Below are 26,644 nucleotides of genomic sequence, written 5' to 3' on the forward strand. Positions count from 1 at the left end.
AACTTATATTCACCCGAAACTTGGATTCCGTATTTTTTGTGATCCGCCGAGGGTATGCATTACCTTCAGTGTATATATACTTTGGGTAGAAGCACCGACATGTCAAAGCACCTAGCAGGGTAATAGAGATTTTTACACGTCAAATACAGTAGTTTTTTGATACCAATAATACCATTAGCAGCGTTACTGGTAATTTTGCAATGACATTATGAAAAAAAGGTAGGGAAATATTCGCATACTTCGATTAAAGTACTACTTTATTTTTTTCTATTACCCTGCTAGGTGCTTTGGACATGTCGTTTCTTTTTCGAAAACCTACTACCTTGGTATTCGGCACAATTTCAATGGTCAATGCAATAAGTTTGTTCCAAGTAACTGTTAACACGAAATTTCACTAGCCGAACGAACACGATTTCATCCACAGAGATCGGTTTTCATGTAGATGTTGATGAGGTTATGTCTCTATGGATGAAATTTGACAATTCGTATGGCCTTGGAACCGATTTATAATGTCATGTCACAACGTGTGTACTAAACAAATATCCAACCCGCTTTTTAATGGTTGATATGCACTTGTCTTGTCATGCAAGCATTATAAGAACAAATTCTATCACCTTGTTGTGACTGTTTTACCAACTGGTTCACTCATACAATCAGACTGCTTATGCGTGTTTTAAACAGCTGAAGCAAATATAAGACCAAGGTACATATATGGGCGGAGGTAATGCCATACATACGCGCGGCCTAGCACAATACTTCGATGCAAGTGACACTTTTTTTAAAAAATGGTTGACTATGATTTACTATGTGTAACATGCAAATATGGTCACGATCGTATAGTAGTTAATTTATTTAACACAGATACCAAATGTCATGTGGAATGCGTGGAACGCGAGTGCTTGGAGAAACAGCGACTGCTACGCAATTGACATCTGATTGATTTTTTGTTGATTTGTTGGTTTTGTCGAGTGCTTTTCAATTTTAACATTTTCTTTCGGTTTGGTGTAACAAGGACTAAAACAGCTTCTACTTTTGTGTTAAAATTGTTTCAAAGTATTCTAAATTTTATAGGTTTCAGATGTGTTCGTATATAATAAGCCCTAATTTAGCCGTTAAATCGTGAATTTTGCTTTGTGTTTGAGTGATTTGTTTCCGTACAGAACTCATTCTGTTCTTTTCTTTTTTTAAAGAAAAATTTAATTAATTTGATAATACAGTAGGCAAAGTATCTAAATTAATAATTTTCCATTAATTCGTCACAACTTTTAATTCATAATTCAATCCTGAAAATTCGTCAATCTAAAAATACACTGCTCGTTCGCATTCATATCCGCAATCAACAAACGTCAAACGGTTTTCATTGTCTCATTAGATTTTTTTGTGAAAATGTTTTTTGCCTACCTATTAAACCAGAGCTCTCAATATTTCCGAAATTGTTTCATTTATTCGATTCAATAAATTGTTTACAAGATGCTTCAATTGATAATTTTTATAAATTTCGAATAAGGAAAGTGCTCTTAAAATCAACAAATCGAAAACAAAAAACAATGTTTTTATTCTTGGAGTTATTTTCAGGAAATTTATGCTACGCAAGCCTTTGAATCGTCAATTCAATCGACTGTTGTATTTAATCGATGATGCAAAGATCTTTGCAGCAAATTGGAATGCATTTTGGGATCGGTAAAAGATTTAGGCAAAGTTTCAGAAAACTATGTACAGTGAACGACATCTCAAATGTCTCACTGTCATTTTTTTCAGAGAATGTCATTGTGAATTTGCAATGACACAATAAAATTCTCAGAAAAATTTGACAGTGAGACATTTGAGATGTCGTTCACTGTAGTTTATGTGGAAAATCAAATAGGAAAAGATTTCTTTTGAAGTTTGTTTTGAAGATTGTACTTAAAAAGGTGAGGCAACCATGCCGTTTTCGGTCAGTGAATTAGCTTGGCCACACTACAAACCACTTATGCCTCGGAATAGGTAGGTTTTTGACATGAAAATCAAACACCTGATCTGACCTGACATGTTTTAAATTTAACCTGAAATAACCAGGATTGACCTGATTCATTTGCATATTTCTTGTTAGTTTCCTTTGCCGCTGAGTTCTAAAATCGTAATTTTCGTTTCGTAGTTTCACGGAGGATATTTGCATAATAGAAGTAACAAATTTCTCAAGATATTGTTAAAATAATTTGTGAAATAGGTCTGATAGAATTCACTTCAGGTCAGTGTCTGTATTTTCATGTTCAACTCAAATCAGGTCAAGTCAAAATCTATCAGATCTGATCCAGATCATATCAGGTTTCAGGCTATTCCTATTTCAATGATTTTCGATTACACTCGTGGTGTCCTTCAAATTACTAACGAAAATACAATGAAGATGCGCCTGACGTTTATTGACACATGTTGGATTTTGTTTCTTCGCCGTTGGCTAAATTAAAGTCAAAGCTACAAAACATTTGTAATATGCATGTGGAGAGGAGTTAGTAGTCTTAGCTTCATATTTTTGTTGATTTTCAGTAATGTAATTAGTAGTCAAAAGAGCCTGATGAAGAGCAAAGCCGAAGCTCGAAATATTGCGTAAACTAACGTCTTTTATTTACAAACCACCGCTATAGTCCAAGAAATCAACCAACTTTAGTTTATTGTCACATAGCACATCTTTCTGACAGAAAAACCAAAGAATACATTTAACGAAAAAAAAGTTGAGCTACGGTTAGAGCTTAGAATTTTATTAAGATTTGAGATAAGCCTACGAGGTGTAGTAGTCAAGCCATTTTCTACACTCACATTTTCTGATATTTTTCAATTGTTCAAATTTGTTAATGTTCGACATTTACGCAGCATTTCGGAGATAGAAATATGAGATTTATTACATAATATGTAATTATTCCCCACTGGATTAATAAATTATCAAGCAGAACTGCAAGGTATTTTCCTAAAAAAAGCAACGAAAAACCAAATAAAGAATGAATTAACTGAAGTAACGTACTTATTTCAAGAAGTTCAATACAAAAACCAGCGCTAAGAGTGCAATAAATTTATCAGATTTATCTTTTCGACTAATGGATTGTTTAAATCTTATTAAGAAGGGGTTGCTGAAATAATTCCTCCAAAGTGACTTGATAAGAATTTCTGTAGATACTTAAAAAGAGATTAGGTCAAAATTCAAAGATATTCAGTGAGCCCGGCTAACAGAACCCTTCTATTATTCAATATTAAAATGAAGATCCATTGAAATAGAGGAAAAAAATTTTTGAATCGAAAACATCTGCAACTTATTAGGAATTCCTGATATTTCTTTATTTTCGAGTAGATAAGTAGTCAAAACACATTTTAAATAAGAGTGAATTAAAAACAGTATCGAACAAGCGAAGAACAATTTATCGATGAAAAAATGCTAATAGGCCCTATGTCGGATCCGTCCAATTTACTCAATAAGACGTAAGTCCGGGAAACTGCACCTTCTTTATCATTTATCGATTTACAGTCTTCCTCGATTATTTTAAAAATCTTAGTAGCCTGTGATATTCGGCCGACAGCCAACTGTTAAACAGAATATCTTGATATGTGATTCAATCATTTAATTGTAATAAAAAATGGAAATGAAATTTGAAAACTCAGAATTTGAAGTGTTGATGGAATTCGAAATTGATAATTTAAATTCTATTTTGTGTACAAATCAAGTTATCAATGAGAAGCAAGAATTAAGTCAATGTAAAATTTCATATAAATAAGTAAATAGAATCGACTTTTGCGAATCAGATTTTTCATTTTCAGTTGACGAAGAGTTCGAAGAGATAATTGATTTGGACAAATTTTTTTCATTTGATAACGCGTCCCCAATTTTCGAAACCCAAAATGATGCGATCTCTGACGCCGAAGCTGCAATAATTGAGGAAATCGGTGCGCCCAAATGTTAGATTTCCATAAACATGTTGACTGCAGATGCAGATCTATGAATCATTTACATTCTAGGTATCAATGCTTTGGATCATTCGACATTAGAGATTATTGATATAGACGACAACGACACTTTCGGTCCAAATGACATAGTGCGCGCTGTGAAAGTAAAAGAGTTAAGCAAAAGGGACAGTGCTCGTGTTCAACGCGAGAAAGGTGAAGCGTATTTGGGATACTCTCGGATGGGTTCCAAAGTTTTACACAATTCTTATCGGTAAGCTCGGCGACAAGGACCTCGATGTACTTCTAAATTTTGTGTACGAAGCTCTCTTCGTCAATGTAATCTTTTTGACGAAAAGGACAGAAAAGAACTGTTCGATAATTTTTGGCGAATGAATTGGGACCAAAAACAAATGTACATTTGTCAACTGGTCAAGGACGTTTCCATAAAAGAACGTAAGGTCGATGAGGAATCATCACGAAGAAAACGTTCTAAGCAATATTTCTTGATAACAGCGGATGAACGGCATGTTCAAGTGTGCATTAAAATGTTTTTGAACACATTCGGCTTGAAGGAAAAGATGGTGAGAGAATGGTTGAAGCATAAGGGCACTTATGGTCTCCGTGAAAATCCGCTAACAGTTCAAAAGCGCATAAACACAAAACGGCAACAATCTGACAGCAATCAAGCTCTACTCAACAGAAAAATCGGGCTTCTGACTTTTTTGATGGACTATCCTAAGGTAGACTCGCACTATTGCCGAAAAGACACCGGAAAAGAATATCTACAGACGTCGCATAAAACACTAATTGACCTGTACAAAGACTATGTTGACATCTGCAATCACGAGAATTCGATTTCATTATCATTCCCTGTCTTTAGCGGAACTATGAAAAATTTGAATTATTCTCTGTTCAAACCGCGCAAGGACCAGTGTGACACATGTATTGGGTTTAAGGTGGGAACATTGAATGCTAATGAATTTGCTGAACATCGAAGAAACGTTGACCGAGCTAGTCAGGAAAAAAAATGACTTGAATGCCGCAGCTATGAAACTGTTCACTCTTTTATGTATGGATGCTGAGGGCGTTGTGTTGTGTCCGAAATTATTGGCGAGTGCCCTGTATTTCAAATCGAAGCTTCAACTGCACAATTTTACTATCTACGATATATTGACTCACGACTCAACAAATTATGTCTGGGATGAAACCGAGAGCGACCTGCAATCATCTACATTTGTTAGCATAATCATTCATCATTTGGAGAAACGTCTTCAGTCTGGACCTCTTCCGATAACAGTTTATTCTGATGGATGCGGTTATCAGAATCGCAATGTTGTAATGGCGAATGCGCTTCGATTGTTGGCGATAAAATATTCCCGATCGATTACTCAGAAGTTTTTGGAAGTTGGTCACACTCACATGGAGTGTGATTCTACGCATGCGTGTATTGAACGAAGATCAAAAGGAATGACGTTCAACTTACCATCTGACTTTGAAACAGCCATTTCAACGGCGCGTGACAAACCATCACCATTCATTGTTGAGCATTTGACACATAAATTCTTCCGGAATTACGATGACCCAAACTACTTGACATTGAAATCGATTCGTCCAGGTAATATTTTCCTTCAGTAATTTATTGACAATTTTCATTCATTTGTACATTTCCCATTAATTCAGGTAAAAAAGCGGGCGACCCTAAGGTCACTGATATCCGGGCCCTTCGATACGATCCAGATGGAAAGATTTTCTATAAACTTCATTTTGATGACGAGTTTAAAGTGCTACCACAAGCCTTCAACAAGCAAAACATTTCGGTGCCGACCAATTTGCACAAAGACCGACTGGCAATAAGTGCGACCAAGTGGAAGCACCTGCAGGAGCTTAAATCTGTTATTGACGCGAAAAGCCATTCTTTTTATGATAACATTCCCCACCGCGTTGGCGAAGAAAAAATTACATCAGAGAACGACAAACTGAAAAAAGTAATGGCGAACATTAATCTCGTCGAAGCCACATCAACTAATAAAAATGTGAAGCCGAAAGTAGTTCGAGAAAATGCAAAGAGAAAAGTTGTACGAAAAAATACAAAAAATTAAATAATTCTAACTTCGACACATTGTCAATGAAATTCACTTGAATAAAACAATATTAAACTTACGCATTTCTGCTTATTGAAGAATTCCATGGAGGAATCTTGAACCTCAAAATTACTGAGATGAATTGACGAAATCAACTGTGGTTATGTTTTGAAAATATGACAATAATGACATTTGCATTGAAAGGTAAAGAAGGTGGCAAAATTTTAAATTATGATAACGCAGTTGCTAATTTGAGATACGGCCTGTTCGCAGAAAACCATTTACGTCTTATTTCCATTTTTCCATCGTTATATAAGTTCTTTAACTGTTTTTGATCAATAAATCTAAGTTTTATTTAAAAAAAAATCGATATCCGACACTTGCGGAGCATAACTTTTCTGAAAATAACTCCAAGAATAAAAAACATTGTTTTCTGTTTTCGATTTGTTGATTTTAAGAGCACTTTCCTTATTCGAAATGAAACAATTTCGGAAATATTGAGAGCTCTGGTTTAATAGGTAGGCAAAAAACATTTTCACAAAAAAATCTAATGAGACAATGAAAACCGTTTGACGTTTGTTGATTGCGGATGTGAATGCGAACGAGCAGTGTATTTTTAGATTGACGAATTTTCAGGATTGAATTATGAATTAAAAGTTGTGACGAATTAATGGAAAATTATTAATTTAGATACTTTGCCTACTGTATTATCAAATTAATTATTTTTTTTTTTTTTTAAAGAAAAGAACAGAATGAGTTCTGTACGGAAACAAATCACTCAAACACAAAGCAAAATTCACGATTTAACGGCCTAATTAGGGCTTATTATATACGAACACATCTGAAACCTATAAAATTTAGAAGACTTTGAAACAATTTTAACACAAAACTAGAAGCTGTTTTAGTCCTTGTTACACCAAAGCGAAAGAAAATGTTAAAATTGAAAAGCACTCGACAAAACCAACAAATCAACAAAAAAACAATCAGATGTCAATTGCGTAGCAGTCGCTGTTTCTCCAAGCACTCGCGTTCCACGCATTCCACATGACATTTGGTATCTGTGTTAAATAAATTAACTACGATCGTGACCATATTTGCATCACATAGTACTTGTGTTTCACAAAATATTGCTCCTATCACAAAATAAATGGCCCAGGTTTCTAAGCAATTTTGTGATTTTAAAGAAAGAGAGAGATGGCGTTTTTAGCGAACTTTCGTGCCACTGCACATCTGATTCGGTTATATATGGCATTACTTCCGCCCATATATTTACCTTGGTTAAGACACAAATTTTATTGACATTGTATCTCTCAAAACAACGCAGCATGAGTGGTACTTTAAATAGGGTACTAAAAGTTGACGGTGTGTAACACAATTGTATACGACCATTTCATACCATAAAACACTATTTGGCAGCTGTCGACTATGATCACCTTTGTTTTAAGTTCCTAGTTCAAATTAACTACATTTAACAATTAGTCAAGCATTATGGCTGCAGGCAAATGTGGTAAGATTTATTTCGATAAACTATTAAACAAACAATTATCGTTTTTACGGATCTCTCATTGTTTTGTGGTTCATTATGTGAATATGGAAATCATATAAAATTGTTTACTAGTTGCTGCACTCTAGTCTCATTAAGTTTTTTTATCCAGCACGGAAAACTTTCGTATTGTCACACAAAACCAGATTTAAATAGCGCCTAAGTTTCCATCATACAGTGATGAACCGAACGTACTGATGGCGTGAAACATTGCCATAGATCCATAGATAGAAGTCTATAAATTTGACTCTGTCTAGAGTATTACATTCCTATTCAAACGCGTCGCATCGAACATTTAGTACGAAGTAGATAATAGCAGCGTTTTGGGTTTAAATGGAAAATGATTTTACCTCAGTTTTCTTTTTTAGGTTAGATTTGTTGTCAAGAAAAAACGTGCTTTATCATTTTTTAGTAACTGAAACGAAAGTTTCATTCCATTGTTACATTTGAATATTTTCATGCAAGTTTTTAGTCTTGAATACGTTTTTCTTTGAATTTTCTTTTTAATGTCTAAGCTTACTATTTATGATGTCACAGCGAGAAATCAACGATAATTTAAAATCGCCAAATTTAAAATGGATCGAAAAGGATTTGCTGCTTTTTTGCTGTCGTTACCGGTCAACGCGGTCCACCACGAGGAGGAAACGTCAACGGAAAAACAAAATATGATGAATGTAGCGAATGGTTTACGAGTGACACAACTAACGCCATTCCAACTTCTACAAGCATTACATCATCCACTCAAAGACTTTTTCGATGATTAAGTTCTCAAGAACCACAAGCACAAGCGCAAATGTTCGTACAATTAATGGAGGCATGTACGATCGAGATAAAGCGTGAAAATTATTAAATCGACAATTCTGGTAATCGCATTGTCGGTCCTCGTGCAGACAGTCCCATTAGCCATTTAACTGAGGTGTTTTTGACGAAAGATTCACCGTTAACCGAAGAACCACCTTTACTCGCTGAAGAGGATGCCATATATGGCTTCGTAATTCGACTCACTTCGGCGAAACCTCTTGCACGCCATGCGAGGAAAGATCAATCGACTCAGTCATCGAAAAAGAGAACGTGCAAAAAACAAGGGAGATAGATGTTGCCTACTATAAAACTTTTTAAGCTAAATTTCTACACAGCAAAACACTTTTCAGTGTCATTAGCAGAATTGATATAAATTCCCGTATCTGCATGCATTGCACGCATATGAATTATTGTTTATCTGAATACTCTTTCTTCACTAATTGCTATAAATTCAATTTATGAGAAGTCAAACTTAAGGCGTTTTCAATTTCATTTCACTTTAATGTTGTTAGCATCGTAGTCGATTTCAATTCACTTTGATGTTGTTGACATGGTAGGATGAATATAAATATTCTCACGACTATATTCACGCTAATACCAAAATCTTACTATAATTTTTGAGAATTCATTTTGCAATCCTATATGGGTGGATGTGTATGATGTTGGCTTACGGTTTATAATTCATGTAGTTGGCTCATCTTTCTTCTTTCGAGACAACGAGGTTTGTTAGTTCGTACATGATACTCCAGGTAGGTGCCCCATGAACTGCCGTTTTCACTTACACGTTTAAAGCCTTGGTGTCATCTCAGTATTATACAATGTTTGGGATTTTTCCCACGAGCTTATATGTTACTTTAGGCCCTGCTCTAAAATACACAGATTTTTATAAAATTAATTTTGTTTAAAAAAGACGACCCTAAATTGTCCCAATGTTGTCAGCCGCGTATAATGTGCCGGAGGCCGTTTCCAGTTTCGATGAAAATAAGTATGTGTAAGGTGTTCTGCAGCAAGAACTACATGAGTATCGACAATTCTGATCAAAAGAATTTCTAAAAACAGTGTAAAATCAAAAATATAGACCAGCCATTTTGTAATTTTCTGATGGGCGGCTGTACATTTCGACGTTTAGACGAACTTATAAAAAGATCAGTGCATTTTACAGACATACCGTTGAACAATTTTTTGTTTAGAATAATGTTTTAATTCGATTAAAAATAACTTATAAGTACTTCAATCCCCCATTCAAACGAAGCGGAAATCCTTACGCGTATTTTAATTTAAAAAACTAACGTAAAAATTTTTGATATATTTCTCGAATACCACAATTAGAGCAGACGTGTGATCTTCAGTTGTACTATGAGCATTTCCTCAACCTTCACAATAATGAATTGTAATTAATTGAAAAAACATAATCAGAGATTTCTCTTTGTTTTGAAAATTAATTAAAAAAAGAAATTAACACAAATTCCATATCAATAAGCAGTTTGCTGATTAAATGAAGCATTCATAATTGCAATAATGAATGAAACGTAACTGTCAGATCTCTAGAACTGATAGTCTCTAGTTAACATTCCTAAGGGACACTCTTGTAATAAATTAATGAACACGGTTTCAACAAAACGTTGTATTACATCTATTAGTATGATCATCTATCTCGAGACTTTTGTTTTTTAAGAAAAAGTGTGCACGTCAAGAAAAAGTCTGGGTTTTTTTCGAACCGGTTTAACTAGTCGGTAAGCCAATTTTCACGCTAATTTTATAATGTTCTATATCAACGGATTGAACTAATTCATTTTCTCGATCAATTTCAAAAACCATTTTATTTAAGTTATTTATTGACCTACATTCATCACTGGTCAGTTGTTGCTGATTCTGCACAAGCCTTCGGTTTAATGAGAACAGGCTTTTGATTTTGGTGCAAAATTTTTACTAATACAAATGCATGAAACGAATACGTAAACGATTGTAACGGGATTTAGGTCACTCCTTTAAATTTATTTGCGTCCTCTGCTACTGCCTGGTTAACTTTACTCTGCTGTGGTTGCAAACGTAAGCTAATGTTTAGTTTGCTCTTACCAAAAAAGTGCTCCGTGTGAGAGACAAAATTGAATTTTCCAATTTTTTCTTTGTCTATTTGACAGCTTGCTCTCTCTCGGCTCTCTCATGTAGTACTTTTTGTTGAGTCGAGTGGACACTTAAGTATAGTTTCCACTTAAAAAGAGCACTCCGTTTAGCCTCCGTTTACATGACAGTTGTAAAATAGATCAAAAGAACTGTCACGCAAACGGAGTGGAAATTGAATTTATTTCAATTTTTTACTCCGTTTACGTGACAGTTCCTTTGTTCTATTTTACAACTGTCATGTAAACGGAGGCTAAACGGAGTGCTCTTTTTAAGTGGAAACTATACTTTAAGTATCCATTTCACTCAACAAAAAGCACTGAGTGAGTGAGCCGTTAGAAAGTAAACTGTCAAATAAACAAAGAAAAAAAATTGAAAAAATGCAATTTTGTCTCTCACACGGAGCACTTTTTTGGTAAGAGGAAACTAAGCATGAAGGTGCCAGCGCACTTCATTGTTTTGGGACTCCGTTTAGATATTGGGCATGATCACAGAGAGAATTTTCTCTCTGCGCAATTGTCTAAACGGAGACCCGAAACGGTGAACTGCGATTGCAGCTTTAAGTATGTCGTGTCATGAAATTTTGACAGAATATGCATGGACTGTCTGTCATTATTGAGAAGGAAGTGACAGAAAATCCATTTATTCTGTCAAAGTTTTGTAACACGGCTCACTGTATAGTATAGTTTACTTATCTGTAACCGCTGTAGCAGTAAAACCCTAATTGGAACAGTCAAAAAAACCTCTACGTTTACTTGTCAAAAACTTGTTTAAACTGTTTAAACAATGTAGTTGTGCCGGCGCAGCGCCATCTGTTATCATTTCTCTGGTTAAAAGAAATATTTGTGGCTCAGTGTCTGTGTTCTGTTGTTAAACACTTTTTTTGAAAACTAAACGCAAATTTTTGGCAATTAAACGGAAAGTTTTTTTTGTCATTTTCCTTCCGCTTTTGTGACAGGTGCGTTTAAACCACACAGTTCACATGTATTGAAACAATAGGGCGTTCCATTTCGGATATAGTTCACTTTTATGCCGTGGGACCCGTGGGACATCATACAAAAAATGAGTTACGTGTTCACTTTTGGCATTTTTTATATGAAGATGCCGTGGGACAAACTTGAACCATCTCCGAAATGGAACACTCTATGGAGCACATGCTATAAAAGTCATGGGCTAACATGTGCGCTATATATTGTGTAAATGCATCTGTCAAGAAAACGGAGAGATCTTTTTGAGTGGGAAGCCGACTAAAGTGTCCACTCCACTCAACAAAAAGTACTCCGTGAAAGAGCAAGCTGTCAAATAAACAAAGAAAAAATTGAAAAAAAAAAACATTTTGTCTCTCACACGGAGTACTTTTTTCGTAAGAGGAAACTAAGCATAAGAACTGAAGAACTTTAAGAACTGAAGTTTTCATTTCTTTGAAAATATAATTGAACTTCATATTTTCGACAAATTTGTAAAAAAAAACTCAACGACGTTGTGGTTCTGGAGAAGCATATTCGCGGGGCCTAAAATTACATTCGACAAAATTAATCCAGATGACCTCCTAATGTCTCGAAGACTGTTTTCAGTTTGAAGTTTTTTTTTTGTACCAAAACATCTGATGTATGTAACAGCTAATACGACAAAACAAAAACTTGTCTGTGTAATTAGCATGTGTCGTAAATTGTGCGCGCAAGATATAGCCGTAGAGTTGGTAATATAAAAACAAGATCTCTAATCGACTATCGATTCAGTTGATTATTTGTGATTTGTGAACAGTGCCATAATATTTGAGAAATGATCAGTTACCATTTGTTAAAAGGTATTTTTCTGCTGAGCATTGTCTGCAGTTGCAGTTGTGACAATTTTCGTAAGTAAACCTTAAAATATTGGTGGATAAGTAAGGTAAGTGAGGGTATAGCTGACCGTGCAGGTGTACCTGACCAGCTACATTATTTATCAGTTTTGGAAAATAATTACGAATGAAAATACGCAAATTAACGTTATAATTAATCTTTAGAGCCTAAAGATTAATTTTTTCATGAAAATAATGCGATTATTATGTTTACTTATTTGATAAAACCATAAAATGAAACCAGTGCACCAGCTCAGTACAAAGTTGCACATTTCTTAAGAAAATCGTAAGATCGGTGTGGCCTAATTTAAGGTTTTTATTGACAAAAGAATTATTAATGGACAAAGTTTTGGTGTTTTTAGGTAGTAAATAGTTCGACAATTAATATTATTAACATAAATAGCGTCTAAAAGTTAATATTTGATTAATTACATGGTGGTCAAAACATTGCATCAAAAATATGCCATGTTTGTGTAGTTGACCGCACCAAATTCCGTACATTTTTCTTCATGTGACAAATTCACCTTCCATGTGCATTGTTGTGTACAAAATGATGTGATTAAAATTCGTTGATATTTTGTGTTTTTATGCGTTTTTATCATTGAAATTGGTTAATATCAGTGAATTAAGAGTGAAAATGTGTCGAATAATGCGAAATTATTGCGAAAAATGTGAAAAATGTCTTAATTTTGTAGCGGTCAACTACTGCAACAAGACTGGTCAGGTATAAAAACATCCGTTTTTTAGTGGTCAGCTACTGCATCAAAAACAGTGCTTCAGTAAAATCAGTTTTTTACAATAAAAATTAATTAATTGTCAATATTTCTGATATTCCACGGAATGGGAACAGATCAAATTAAATTCTGACGAAGGAAAAACTTAGCTTCATCCAAATCATCTTGAGATACTGATGACTAAAGTTGAAAAATTGCTTAGCCGGTCAGCTACTACCTCGCTTACCTTATGGTATATTGTGTGTGTCGTGTGTGTTGAGTAAAAACAAACTATTCGAACTATGTTTACATTTACGGTGATTGCTCTAGTATAGTGTGTACATTTACAAGTTCTTTCTCGATTGAACGCAATGAATTGCAAACCGACTCATTATGTAAACCTAATTTCATTGCAGCCACAACAATTCAAAAGTGCAAAAATGAGGATAAGAAATGTCTGGCTACAGTTATGAATGAGATCATTAAACGAGCTGCCAGTACAGGTAATTTAATTTAAAAATATAACTTTTTTTTTGTTAATTACGACAAATTTTTCTGTAACAAAAACTGACATCATTTCAACCTTGGTACGTAATTAGTATAGCTCGCTCCCCGTCAGAATTTATTCTGTGTCGATCCGATTATTTCGTTGCATCGATGCTAATTCTTGTTACCTTATCGCGGGTCATATTATTGGGAATTTTATTCCCTGAAATTACTAAAAATTACCGAAATGTATCGAAAAATATTTTCGGTAAATTTTGATAAATTCACGAAGTTTTTGATAGAATAAATTCCCAATAATTTGTCAGAACCTATAAACTTGGACAGGAACATGCACCCACTAGAATTTGACGTCATGTTTGCTCCCTATTAGGGAACGTTAGCTTTTTCAACGGAAATGTACCGTCAACCACATTTCCACCGCTAACGCCAAAACCAACGATAATGATCTGGCAGAAAATGACAACAATTGTGAGTACATATGAATGGAACAATGAAATTTCTATTTATTTTGTAACTATCAGTGATAGAAGAATGGGCCAATATTTTGTTATTGAAATTCATAGATCTGATTTGTGAGTAGTCATAGACATTGAAGTGGACAAAATCTATTCACTTCACACAGCGATATTCAACGACAAATATCAGTCGCTTCACAGAAAACACGTGTTTAACCCTAAGAGTAATTATAGTATATAGACAGGAAATTTGTACGACGAAATGCGGTCCCAAAACTGGAACATGTCAAGTTCACTGACGAGTTAAATCTTCACGATCACGTCAGTGAATGAAGTAGAAGTATAGAAGTATTGTACGCACTCTTGCATTGATGAAACAATAGTCCGGACGAGCTTTTAGAGAAATAATCACTAAATGAATTTGACCTGTTCCAATGGCAGGTTTAACATGTGTTTTCTGTGAAGCGATTGATGGTTGTCTTTGAATATAGCTGTGTAAAGTGAATACATTTTGTTCAGTTCGATGTCTTTGATACTCACAATTCAGATTTACGAATTTCAATCACAAAATATTGGTCCAACCGCATTTTTGAAGCAATAATAATAAAATAAATAATTTTTTAGCGTAGAATTATCGTTGATTTTAGCGTTAGCGGTGGAAATTAGAATTGACGGTTCATTAGCGTCGAAAAAGCTAACGTTCCCTATTATCTCGCTATATACAATACGCATATGAAAGATTCAATTGCACTCTGTGCTTTCGAAATTGCACCGTGCTATCAACATTTAGCCACGATATCATGTGCTTGCACCGGTTTTTACTACAAGGAAGTAGAAATATTGATGGAAGTTGTTATTCATTGACTAATAAAATATCATTTGATCGACAAACATAGACTACCTCATAAGAGAAAATAGACTTTAGAAAAATGTTAAAAGTCTCGTCTCGCTGGAGGTTGAAATAATTATATACATTGCTGTTGAAGACTTATAATTAGAGAAGAAACAAATAATTTGAAAAAGAAATCTTTAGCGAGGAAACTACTACAGACATGAAAAAAGATTATTATATTTTTAGACCTGAAGACAAATGACCGTTTTTCCATGAAATTGACATTAGAAAGAAAACCTTGCGGTGCCTTAAAAGTGCATTGAACATTTTTTCACTTCTTAACAATCTAAGAGTTCATTAAACGAAAGTGTTAAACAAATTGCTTCAATTAAACATAGGAGTACCGGAATTTGGAATTAAACCTTTAAATCCGTATCCTCTTCCAAAGGTAAATATTGAACGTGGACAGGGAGCTGTGGTGCTCAAAATCTTATTAAAAGATACGTCGCTCATCGGCATCGGATGCTATGAAATCGACAACGTTAAGTGAGTAAACGATTTTTTTGTTTTTGCTTCATTTTCGTTCAGTTGACATTACTTGTTAGCTAAATTGAGTCATAGCATTTCAGTGCTGTGTTTGGCGCACTAGAGTGCTCCGGTTTAATTAACAATTTTCGTGAATGTTGACACTGACTTTGTATATTTAATGAGCTTGTAATAACCAAAGTAAATGAACACTAAAGGTCATTCAAGTCCTCAGCGGATCACAAAAAAATACGAAACCCAAGTTTCGGAGGAATTTGAGTGCAGCGTTCCTTTGGCGCTGACGATTTCGAGGACGATTTTCATATTGAAGAAATCTTTAACACTATAAAAATTCCATTAAACTCGTAAGAGCTTTAATTAAGTGACCTTGCGCTTCACTCGAAATCACCTGAAACTTGGACTGATTGTGTTTTGGCGGGGCCACTGGTTTATGAACTTTGGTAAAAACTATCCTTTTTAATTTGTGGAATTAATAGTTATGAGACCAGTTCTATATCGATATAAGGTTCTACAAGATCAGAGTAAGACCCTCACGAAGGCAGCTAATAGCAAAATGTGAAGAGTTCAGTTGTTTTTCCATACTGCTTTGCACACGTACAAAATCCAATTTTCATATGTAAGCTGGTTTCTCGGATTTCTCTCATTTGTCATTTGAAATAACATACGAAATGAGGGAAACCGGAGAAACGGAGAGGAGCAACAGTACCAGCGTACTTACTAAGATTTGATTTCTTACGTGGGTAAAGCAGTTACAAAATTTTTCGTGATCAACTCAGAGGTGTCATAACCTGTTCTCGCCGAACCCAGATCAAGTGAACGATTAAAAATTAAAAATTGTTAAAATTTGTTCTTTTCTTCAGCGGTTTCGATCGAAATCCAAGAGACTCCGTTTTCGAGTTATCTGGACGATGCGATACAATAACGATCACTGGACCATACAAAATGTCCGGTAGATTTCTACTACTTCCAGTTTCAGGACAAGGAATGTCGAACATAACATTCAGTACGATTTAGCACAATTTTCATTTCCTTTCCAGTAAATTGCATTAAAATTGTTCTTTATCAGATAAAGTGTCCTTTACGATGAAATGGCAGACGGAGGTTCAAACACGAAACGGTGCAGACCATTTGAAAATAAATAGCGTCGACTATAATTCGACAATCAAAGGGTACGTTTAATGAAAATACAGTTTTCACAGTCAACCAACTAACAGCGAACGATATATTGTTTCAGGCTTCGCATGAACATGGACAACTTGTTCAACAATAAAGTTCTCAGCGACAATATGAATGCCATTTTCAACGAAAACTATGAATTAATATTCAAGGAAGTGCAACAACCAGTGGAAGAGTCATTTGAGCGGATTTTACGCGACATAATTCAACCAGTCTTTGATAGATTTCCATACAATGAATTATTCGCTGAATAATCTGTCAGCATTCTTGTTATAGCATGTATTAATTGCAACAATTTAAATAAGAGTACGACACACAACTATTCCACAGAAATGGCAATAAAAATTGATTACAAATTTATTCTCATTCTCATTTCGTATGGAATGAAGTTCTCTTTCATAAAACTGGTTCGTATTGCATTCATTATTTCAACGTAAGTCGAACTCTTTTACGACGGAGTGAAATGTGTTTGGTCATTCAGGCGGGGATATGAATCTTTAAAGTTTCAGAGAGGTGAACACATAAAATTGACTTGGAAACAACAACTATATGTCACAAGAGAGATGTTTCTTTGGTAGTTTGTGAATGTTGCAGTGTGAGCCGAAGGCAATTGTGACGTAAATGAATCTTAATCTAAGTGGCAATGCAACGCGATGTAAACTCAACGTATCGGTTGCGATGAATCAAAGGTATCCGAGCCGAAGGCGAGGTGCCCTAATCGCACTTCTGTTGTAGCCGTTTACATGAACATTTCTTTATTGTTCTATAACGTGATAGGCAACCGTTCGTTGAAATCAACAACAATAAAAATTCAGTAATTTAGATGGTACATACCAAGGGCAACATCACCAAATCATATCATATCTCCCATATCATAGATTTATCAGTTTGGGACGATCATTTAAGATCTCGAAACACAGATCTGTTGATCCTTTGTTTCCATTCCCGGTCATCATGTAAATCATGGAAGTCTTCCTGTTTCCGATAGGAACCTGTCTAAGATGTCAGGTCCTATTGCAGCAATTTCCAAAGGAACCACCTCGTAGTCTCCGAGCATCCTGCGTCTTAGTTGAAGAAATTTGGGGCAATCACATATCAAGTGTGCACTCGTTTCTTCTTCTAGATCGCAGGAATATCTCAGAGTGTCCGAAAGCCTCAACTTATTCATGTGCCGATTCAGCCCGCAATGTCCCGTAATCGCTCCTACTACTCTTCTAATGCGAGTTCGGTCCATTTTGAGCAAATTTTTGGCCCATTTTTGTTAGGCTTAGGGATCCCCCGACTGGGGAATCGGAAGGTACGGTTCTGGCCCGTTTGCCCGAGTCACCGAGCCTTCTTTAGCCAGCTTAGAACTCCCATATCTTAGAAACTACTGGCCCGATTTTCATTTTTTTTTAAAGTTTCTTGTATTTTGAGCCTTGTTTGGAAGATATTGTCGAAAAACTGGAAAGCCTCTAGAGAATACGACGAAAAATGCTAATTTCACTGAAATTTTTTGTCGGACTCAAAATTCAGGCAAAAAACGTATATCAAAATCGGTTGAGGATTTTCTGAGATATCGTATATATGCCGTTAAATGATGTTGCCCCTGATATGTTCTGGTTTTTAAAATATACGTCACGTCATAAAATTCAGTATACTTTGACGTAAGCCGATGTCTCATTTCTGATATTTTAAAAATTTTCACTTATAAAGCTGTTACCGCCATAGAGAACTTGTGCTACAACACAAAGTTTACAGTTCGTCGATTCTGTTTGCATTAAATATATTTGTGGCGAATTGATACGGATGTGAAATTGACAGCCAAGTGTTGATTTTATGTATGAAATTAAGGGTTGATATAACAGAAAAATGTATCTTTCTGCCTTGTACCGCTGAATAGTTTCGTATACATCGCTATGTGTAGGCTCCGTAAGTTGCCGTGACGAAAAACGTTGAATCTTCGAGCGCCATTAAAAACACCACCTGTCACTCTATATGGCCGAGTGATGGTGGGTATACCTAGTAGACTTTTACGATTACTGCGTATCCAGCGAGCCCAAAAAAGAACTCTTTCTGAAATTGTTCAGTTCCAATTTAATTATAGACGCAAGCCATGACCCACAGTTTATTGTAATTATTACATATAAACAGTTAGCCTAATAAGCTTTCAATTATATAATTCGAATAATTATCGAGTAAGCTTTGACCACTTAAACAAAGTTTACAAAGTTTTTCAGTAAATGTAGAGATGAGCGGCCCGAGAAACCGGAACCCGAAAAAATTGATTCGGATTCGATAAAAATGTGTGAGATTTATGTTTAATCGAGAACGGTGTTGAGGAATTTCGCGCCGTGTCATTCACAATAACCCACAAAGTGACATTTTCGTTATACAAAATGTGTCATTTTATCAATTATTGTGAACGACGCGGCGCGAAATTCCTTGCAGCCGTGGAGAACTGCTGTAACTAAAGACGAAATGTAATAGATTTTTGTGGAATTTCTAGTACATTTATCAGAAAATGACAAATTTCAGCGCGGTCAGCACTCTATTTTTGTGAACCAACTTCACAGCGCTGCCCTTTCATGAGAATAATAACCAAAGTGAAGATATTTTACAACGAATGAAGTACTGAAAATTTTTTTGGAGTCGAGGTTTTCTATAATCAATGATGATGATAAAGTTGAGGTAAATGAGTGATACGAGGCAGATTTTTGCTTATTTTGAAGATAAATTACCAAAAATTCATTGAAAACCCTACCTGAATTAAAACCCGATAAAAGTGAAACGGGTCGGGATTTTATTTTACCAAGCTCGTGTAACACGCTCACCTCTAAAATAAATGTTAAACTTTTTATGACAGACACGTATTAAGAAATGTAGATCGACTCTCGTAACTTTTGGTGGTACTTTTCTTCTCTGACGTTCATCTGAACTATTTTTCACCGTTCTTCGACGACGAAAACTGGTGATGAGCTCTGGTACGACCACAGACCACACTATAACATAAGTCAAAACTTATCACCTTCAAGTCCAAAAATTTTAACTTTTCACAAACTTGTTGAACAACGGAAAATTCGACCGTAAAGGCCTACAGATCCTGCAGACTATGTGGTTCATTTAGTAACAATGAATGCTGAAACTTATGAAGTTAAAGATTTTGTAACTGTTCTGTAAAAATATTTGTCAACTTTAGGCCGAAACCACACCAGCAATTTCGCATTGATGGGATCTACAATTATGCAGCGTTTTCCATTGTTTAACCTGTTGTCCATATTGGATTATATTCGAAAATGCAGCGCAATTGTCGATCTCATCAATGCAAAATTGTTCGTGTGTTTTCAACCTAAAGTTGAGAAATGTAAAGTAAATTCACAGTCAGCAAAAGTGTAGCGTAGTGTAGCAAAATTGTTCGAGCGTTTTTGACCCTACATTTTACGGCATTTTACCAGTACTAACCATAGGTCGTTAAAATTAAAAATTTTGACTACCTTTTGATGAGTAAATTACCTATCAAATGTGGTTAAATGGTATTGTAATTCTACAACTGCATACGATTGTCTGTTATTAGCTTACATGTAAATTACTTTAGTCAACTCAAAAGGTATGTAAAAAAAATTAATTAAAGTACTGGATTTAATGGTTGCACGTGTTGCACCGTACTATATTTTGTAAGAAATTAAAGTTATTATTAACCCTTAGTTAACCTATTGTAATGCAACCCTCAGCTGACTCTGCTTCATTCCGAATTTATATAAAAGTCACAGTGAGCAACAATCCCGTCACAGACAGTTTTAACATTCAAACTTGTCCATACAAAAATTCAACTATGGAACAACAAGTGGACGTCCTAAAACCAATCAGTTTAATGTTGAAGTTCTTTCGGATTTGTGGATTATGGCCACGACAATCCAAATACCAGTGGTTGTATCGCATCTACACGTTAATGTTTCATCTATTTTTTACGGTGGCTTTCGATTTCTGCAAACACATCAACCTGTTCCTGGAAACCGATTTGAGATTGTTGACTGTGGGATTTTTCATATTCCTGGCTGAAATATCGCTAGTAGCTCGAAGTGTGAATTTATTGGTTAATTTTGGCAATATTTCAAAGTGCTTGGACGTGGCTAAAGAAATTTCTCTATTCGACAAAAATGAGGTTCAAATCGTCGAAAAGAATTTGGCATTCTATTCGAAAGTTATGTACTTTTACATGGGCTCGAGCACAACCGCTTGTATATTTTCGTGGGGAGCACCTTTATTCTCCAGCGAACCGATGCTACCGTACCCGGGCTGGTATCCGGTTGATTGGAAAACGAACAATCAAAGCTATTGGCTCGCTTATTGGTATCAGGTTATTGGTACGGCTTACCAAGCGCATGCAATTGTTCTGTTGCAATTATTTTCGATCTACCTGATGGCCAATATTGGAGCGCGGTATGATGTCTTAAAGTATCGATTGGCGAATTTGGGCCAATGTAAGACGGTCAATGGGAAACATAGTGAGGATACAGAATCTAAATTTATTGAGTGCATTAAACTGCACCAGGAAGTTGTTAGGTGATTTTAATTTTACGAACTAGACACCGAACGATATGCGATAATATTGCTTTCTAGGATGGTGAAAACGGTTGAGAATTTATTCACGGTACCATTTTTTGTTCAGTCCATTTCCAGCAGCATAATGTTTTGTTTCACCGCATTCAAAATTGCAATAGTAACATATCGATGGTGATAGAGTCGCCAGACATTTTATTCTCCCAATTTATTTCCAGATGAATATTTCAGAGGAAATTCCGACGTTCGTATTTATCGTCAGCTTTTTCACGGTTTTTCTCACTGAAATATTTTTGCCGTGTTACTTTGGCAACGAAATTATTTTGAAACATCAAAGCCTATCGCTGGCCATTTATTCATCGGATTGGATAAAAGCACCGGCAAGATACAGAAAGTTCGTCGTTTTGTTCATGGAAATGCTGAACATTGATGTGGTCATGAAAACTGGAAAGATTTTTACATTGACCCTGAGCAGCTTCTTAACAGTAAAAGGAGGTTTGGATGGAACATGAAAAATTAATTATTTTAAATTTCTTTTAGGTGATTAACCGATCGTACAGTTTGTTTGCTGTCTTACAGAACACGTTGAATCGTTAAGAGTTTTAGGTTTTTGATCAAGAATTTACTTTCACTTGAAATATTTATTGTTGTATCACCTTCACCAATCTTCACCAAAACTATTTCTATTAAATTTAATACCGTTTTTAACACAACACTTCTCCAATATTTTCTTGAAATTTCCAACATTTTCCTACAACACATGCTGTTCGCAGTCATTCACAGTTGACTGCCAATAGTCAATATTGATACTATTCGCAGTCCACTGTAAAATTACAGAGTGTTGATCCCCTTTACAAACTTTGACATTGCGCAGCGCAAAATCATTTCTCATCAATGTGAAGGCACAATTAGTCTGCGAATAGCATTGATATTGACTGGTTTTAGAATTTGTGATTGAAGTTTTGTAAAGGGCGCAAGAGTCTGTACAATCGCCGTTTTTTAATAAGCAGCAAAAATCTGTAATGTCACTTTTTTTTTTGAATTTGAAAAATTTTGTTTATTTAAAAGCGAAAAAAAAGGCTGCAAAGCGCAAATATTAAAAAACGATCTCTTCAAAAACAAATATTTACAATAAATAAAAATCAAACTCTATTACGTCCCAAATTACAATAGAAACCTTTTGTAATACGTATAGTAATCCATGGAGCACGCCAGAAGCTTTTCGCATTAATGAACCCAATTTCTTAATAATGTCACAGTTTGTAAAAAGGAGAAATAGTCTGCAATGTCACAGTTTTTAAAAGGGATCAACACTCTGTAATAATACAGTTCGTAAAAGGTAGTGACAGTCTGTACTGTCACAGTTTGTAAAGGGAATCAACAGTCTGCAATGTTACAGTTTGTAAATAGAAGCAACACTCTGTTCTGTCAAAGTTTGTAAAAGGTATATGCAGTCTGTAATGTTACAGTTTGTAAAAGGGAGCGACATACTATAATGTTACAGTTTATAAAAGGGAGTATGACTTTGTAATGTCACAGTTTGTAAAAGGTAGTAACAGTCTATAATATCAAAGTTTGTAAAAGGGATCAACACTCTGTAATTTTACAGTATGTAAAAGGGATATACACTATGTAATGTTACCGTTTGTTATAGAAAGCGACAATTTGTAATGTCACAGCTTGCGAAAAGGGGTCAACACTCTATGTTACAGTTTGTAAAAGAGAGCGAATCTGTAATGTTACCGTTTGTTATAGGGAGCATCACTTTGTAATGTCACAGTTTGTCAAAGGGATCAACAATCCGCAATGATAACGTTACACGGCAAAACCACAAGAACCGTTACTAACACAGAATCCTTCTACACAACATGATCGTAGTTGGATTCTGTCGACAATTGCCGTGTGCAAATCAACTACGTTTGCTGACTGGATTGTTGCTGAAAATTATGACTATTTTCAACTTGCAGTAGATGATACTGTTTATACAGTTGAAGCTGCTACATGCACGTGCGTGGTAGTGGTAAAACTGTATAAGAACATATATAAACACTTTTGATTGCTTGTGTGGATCAGATGAAAAACAGCTGAAGCAAAGTTATGCTAAAATTTCACTGTCTAACGATTTCCTAAAAATAGGTCCCGTTTAAATGCAATGTCATTTCTTCTTGCTTCAGCCGTTTTTCAGCTGTTCTGCTCATACAGCCTCATTGTTTTATACGAGGGGAAAGCAACACGAGCGAGGGCGAGAAAAAAATAGGCGAATGGTCGAACGGTGGGACAAAATTTTCCATTGGATTTCTACGAGTTTGATAAACATACATGCGCGCGGTAGTGTTAAAACTGTACACACATGTATAAGTCAGTGAAATTGTGTGAGTGGACCAACTGAAAGACAGCTGAAGCAAATGCGACACAAATTTGTTTGGGGTTAACTGTATCTCGTGTACCAATATATAGACTCTTTACTTTATCGATCTACGTAGCTTACCGGCAGAAAAGGGTCCTCTACTTCGTCTGCGCCTGAGAATCGAATGTTATGTATCGTTTTTTGCGTTCGATGCAGTGCCAGCATTTGAAAGTATAGTACCTCAAGTGCATAATATTTAATTTGTCGTTAAATGTAACTTGAACTGTGAGTGCCACTTGAACTGTTTTTGAATTATATTAGAACTGTTTGAATTACATGTATACCACTTCAAATGCTCCATTATCTCTTGAGTGCTTTTTAAGTTATGTGAACAATTTTTTTTTACAATGACATTTTATGATGTAAGTTAATGAACCTTTCAATGAAAGAATGTGATTTTACTGATCGATGTTCAAGAGTCTGTTAAAAAAAAGAAGAGAAAACTGAAATGGAAGACGGCCGTTTGTGAACAGCTGATTTGTTCAATCAAGTCAAGCGATTAGGATTTTTTCGTATTCATAATGCACACATGCCTGATTGGTTAAAGGAACTTTTTTATGTACTCTTCAAACCGAAGTATTTTTTTCCCGAAATATTAATAAAATGTGATGATTGGCACCCAAATTTAAATGAGTCATTTTTAGACGAAACAGTTTGGTCAAATTAATATGACTGATCCATATCAAAGAAAATCATTTCCACGTGACGTACGTCAAAACAATAGGGGTAGATCCAAAACACGTCTTATAATGAAAAGTTACACTAAATCCTGTCAGTTTATCATCATCGGCACGAACGGAACGAATTCGTCTAATAAAAAGAAGACTAACAGGAACAGGAGGTTTTAAGTATTCAAGCATAGCACTGCTCCCAGCATCAATATAGAAAACTTGCAGATGCTGATGAAATCACTGTCAAAATTTGCTTTCCTTGCATGAGTTAAAACATACAACACCCTCAAATCTTGCCTCAACAACCGAGTCAACATTCATTAGAACAAATGAAGATTGGAAGAGGAATTCAAAGAAAATCTTTATAGATGTAAATGGAGTCTCAATTTTACTCATGGACCTAAAATAGGGCCTTCGGACTTCATCATAGCACTGTCAAGCAGAGAGCGATATGACCCTCTAGCATTTAGAAATCATCTCTTCTATAAACTTTCGAGTTTGCACGTCACAAGTCAGGGGATATTAACAAAGTGTGCACGCGAAAAATGACGATTTTCAGTCCTCCCTCTCCCCACCACACTCAAAAATGTACGAACAATTTTTTTCAAAATATATTCCCTAATAAATGTGCGTTCACCTGACGACAGGGCGGCATGTGATTTTTCTTCAGAAAATAGTAAAAAAGTGATCAAATTTACCGAAAATAGTTGGTTTTCTCACTATGAATTGATTTACTAAAAGTGACCAAATAGTGAGAAAAACCAACTCTAAATTGCCATTTTATACTAAGAAAAAGTAAAGTAACAACCTTAGCGCTTGTTGGCAACGTGCGGAAGGTTTAAAAATCTTGGAAAAGGAGCACGAAATTCGATTTTTTTTTCATAATGTCATTGCAAAATTACCATTAAGGCTGCTAGTGGTATTATTGGTATCGAAACACTACTCTACTTGACGTGTAAAATCCTCTATTACCCAGCTAGGTGCTTTGGACAAAAACTTTTACTGTATGACAAAGTGATTGGGACATCTGAAAATAATAAGAACCGTAGTTTTGGCGGTTGGAAGGCCCTAAGAACTTATTGTTATCTGATTACTTGTTTTTGTCCCTTATAAACTGAAAGGACTCAAAATGAAATATTATTTTTACAAACGTTTTTTAGAGCAAAAGAACTCCATCTGATATATTTAAGAAATAACGGCACATGTTTAAACAGACTCTGTTATTAAATCGTGGATATCTGCAGGGCTTACTTTAGAGAATTTTAATTCTGAAAATTCTGAAAAAATTCCGAAAAAGTTCAGAAAAAATCTGAAATAATTTTTCGGGATTTTTCAGAACTTTTTCGGAACATTTTCAGAATTTTCAGAATGAAAATTCTCTAAAGTAAGCCCTGTATCTGAATGTACCATAAAGGAAGGTGATTAAAAATTTAGAATTGTTTATACTTTTAGGAAAAATAAAATACCGGAGTTATTTCCCGTTTACCTCATCGATGAAGGAAACTGGCTGAGCGATTGCTAACATTGTTTACCTTTGCTTGATTCAAGTAGTACATTACTTAATGCTGGATAATGCTAATTTTGGCGATCGACTTGTAGTCCAGGTTGGTAAACACACAAGAATTGCCATTTCCATCATTTGTTCCATTACCAAGTAAGATATTTTACTCAAAAACTTGAGGTTAAGTTTCGCCACAGTGAAATAAAGTTAACTTTAAATGTCTTTTTCCTTAAATACTAACAATTGAATTTATTTCGAAAAATCGCATCAGCTGAGGGTTTTCCAGGAGATGACTTTCTCCATTCCAGCACATTCACCCTATTTTTGGACCTTGCCAATACAAAAACTTAAACTAATTTGAATTTTTAATTCCAGTGCGTTCTATTCAGGGGCGGATCCAGGTTTTGCTCTGACCCAGGCGGATAGAAGACAAACAAATTTCTGATGCGGACGGTTTTCGTGTAAAAAATTTTTTCTTTGCAAAAATCAATTTCTGACCCCCGGCGACCGCCTCGACCGCACATAGATGGATCCGCCCCTGGTTCTATTACTGCATAGGGAACTGAAATACATTTCAAATGAACTTTTACAGGCAAACTTTTGAGCTGTTTTCGTCTATAGATACGATATTTTCATAGGCGAAACTACATCTTAACATTTTTGTTCGTCAATTCTTTTATTGATTGAATGTCGTATATGGACCTCTAGATTGCGTGCAGAATGAAACCTTTGCAGAAGCATCTGTAGGATACTGGTCCCAGAATACAGCTACCTGCGGCTACTTTCTGTTCAACTAAAAAAGATTCTCTGCGAATTTTAGATTCACATGGGATAAGTGGACTACTGTGGTTTCGTGTACGTCTTAAAAATGTAATAAATATTAAAATGAAATAAGAAATTGTTCCGATTTTTCAATATTTCTTTCAAAATAGTTGGAAATAGTGATAAAAGTAAAAAAATCAGGAAAAAGTAGGTCACTATCGCTTCTTTTAAAAACAGTCG

The 26,644-nt window shown here is 35.2% G+C and overlaps 3 protein-coding genes across 3 annotated transcripts; all 3 read left to right on the plus strand.

Moving 5' to 3' along the window:
- Positions 1-4,941: 4,941 nt before the first annotated feature.
- On the plus strand, positions 4,942-6,271 carry LOC119078177. Its single transcript, XM_037185650.1, has 2 exons — positions 4,942-5,524; positions 5,590-6,271. The coding sequence occupies exons 1-2, from the start codon at positions 4,957-4,959 to the stop codon at positions 6,006-6,008; spliced, it is 987 nt and encodes a 328-aa protein (XP_037041545.1). The 5' UTR covers positions 4,942-4,956; the 3' UTR covers positions 6,009-6,271.
- Positions 6,272-12,170: 5,899 nt separating this feature from the next.
- LOC119078178 (protein takeout-like) lies at positions 12,171-16,886 on the plus strand. Its single transcript, XM_037185651.1, has 6 exons — positions 12,171-12,310; positions 13,425-13,511; positions 15,201-15,348; positions 16,209-16,351; positions 16,415-16,517; positions 16,583-16,886. Exons 1-6 carry the CDS (start codon positions 12,238-12,240, stop codon positions 16,776-16,778), a joined length of 750 nt encoding a protein of 249 aa, XP_037041546.1. The 5' UTR covers positions 12,171-12,237; the 3' UTR covers positions 16,779-16,886.
- A 4,037-nt stretch (positions 16,887-20,923) lies between these two features.
- On the plus strand, positions 20,924-21,660 carry LOC119078164 (odorant receptor 94b-like). The gene is made up of 3 exons (XM_037185639.1): positions 20,924-21,008; positions 21,295-21,548; positions 21,604-21,660. The coding sequence occupies exons 1-3, from the start codon at positions 20,924-20,926 to the stop codon at positions 21,658-21,660; spliced, it is 396 nt and encodes a 131-aa protein (XP_037041534.1).
- The last annotated feature ends 4,984 nt before the right edge of the window (positions 21,661-26,644 follow it).

Source organism: Bradysia coprophila, unplaced genomic scaffold (assembly GCF_014529535.1).
Source record: "Bradysia coprophila strain Holo2 unplaced genomic scaffold, BU_Bcop_v1 contig_24, whole genome shotgun sequence".
In the NCBI taxonomy this organism is placed as follows: domain Eukaryota; kingdom Metazoa; phylum Arthropoda; class Insecta; order Diptera; family Sciaridae; genus Bradysia; species Bradysia coprophila.

What these genes read in the sequence shown, in the direction of transcription:
- LOC119078177 (XM_037185650.1), top strand. Translation starts at nt 4,957, where the DNA reads ATGAAACTGTTCACTCTTTTATGTATGGATGCTGAGGGCGTTGTGTTG. An exon ending in ATTGAAATCGATTCGTCCAG is followed by an intron (nt 5,525 to 5,589) that starts GTAATATTTTCC and finishes CCATTAATTCAG; the next exon opens with GTAAAAAAGCGGGCGACCCT.
- LOC119078164 (XM_037185639.1), top strand. Translation starts at nt 20,924, where the DNA reads ATGGCCAATATTGGAGCGCGGTATGATGTCTTAAAGTATCGATTGGCG. An exon ending in GACGGTCAATGGGAAACATA is followed by an intron (nt 21,009 to 21,294) that starts GTGAGGATACAG and finishes TGAATATTTCAG; the next exon opens with AGGAAATTCCGACGTTCGTA. An exon ending in CCCTGAGCAGCTTCTTAACA is followed by an intron (nt 21,549 to 21,603) that starts GTAAAAGGAGGT and finishes AATTTCTTTTAG; the next exon opens with GTGATTAACCGATCGTACAG.
- LOC119078178 (XM_037185651.1), top strand. Translation starts at nt 12,238, where the DNA reads ATGATCAGTTACCATTTGTTAAAAGGTATTTTTCTGCTGAGCATTGTC. An exon ending in TTGCAGTTGTGACAATTTTC is followed by an intron (nt 12,311 to 13,424) that starts GTAAGTAAACCT and finishes ATTTCATTGCAG; the next exon opens with CCACAACAATTCAAAAGTGC. An exon ending in TATAATTCGACAATCAAAGG is followed by an intron (nt 16,518 to 16,582) that starts GTACGTTTAATG and finishes ATATTGTTTCAG; the next exon opens with GCTTCGCATGAACATGGACA.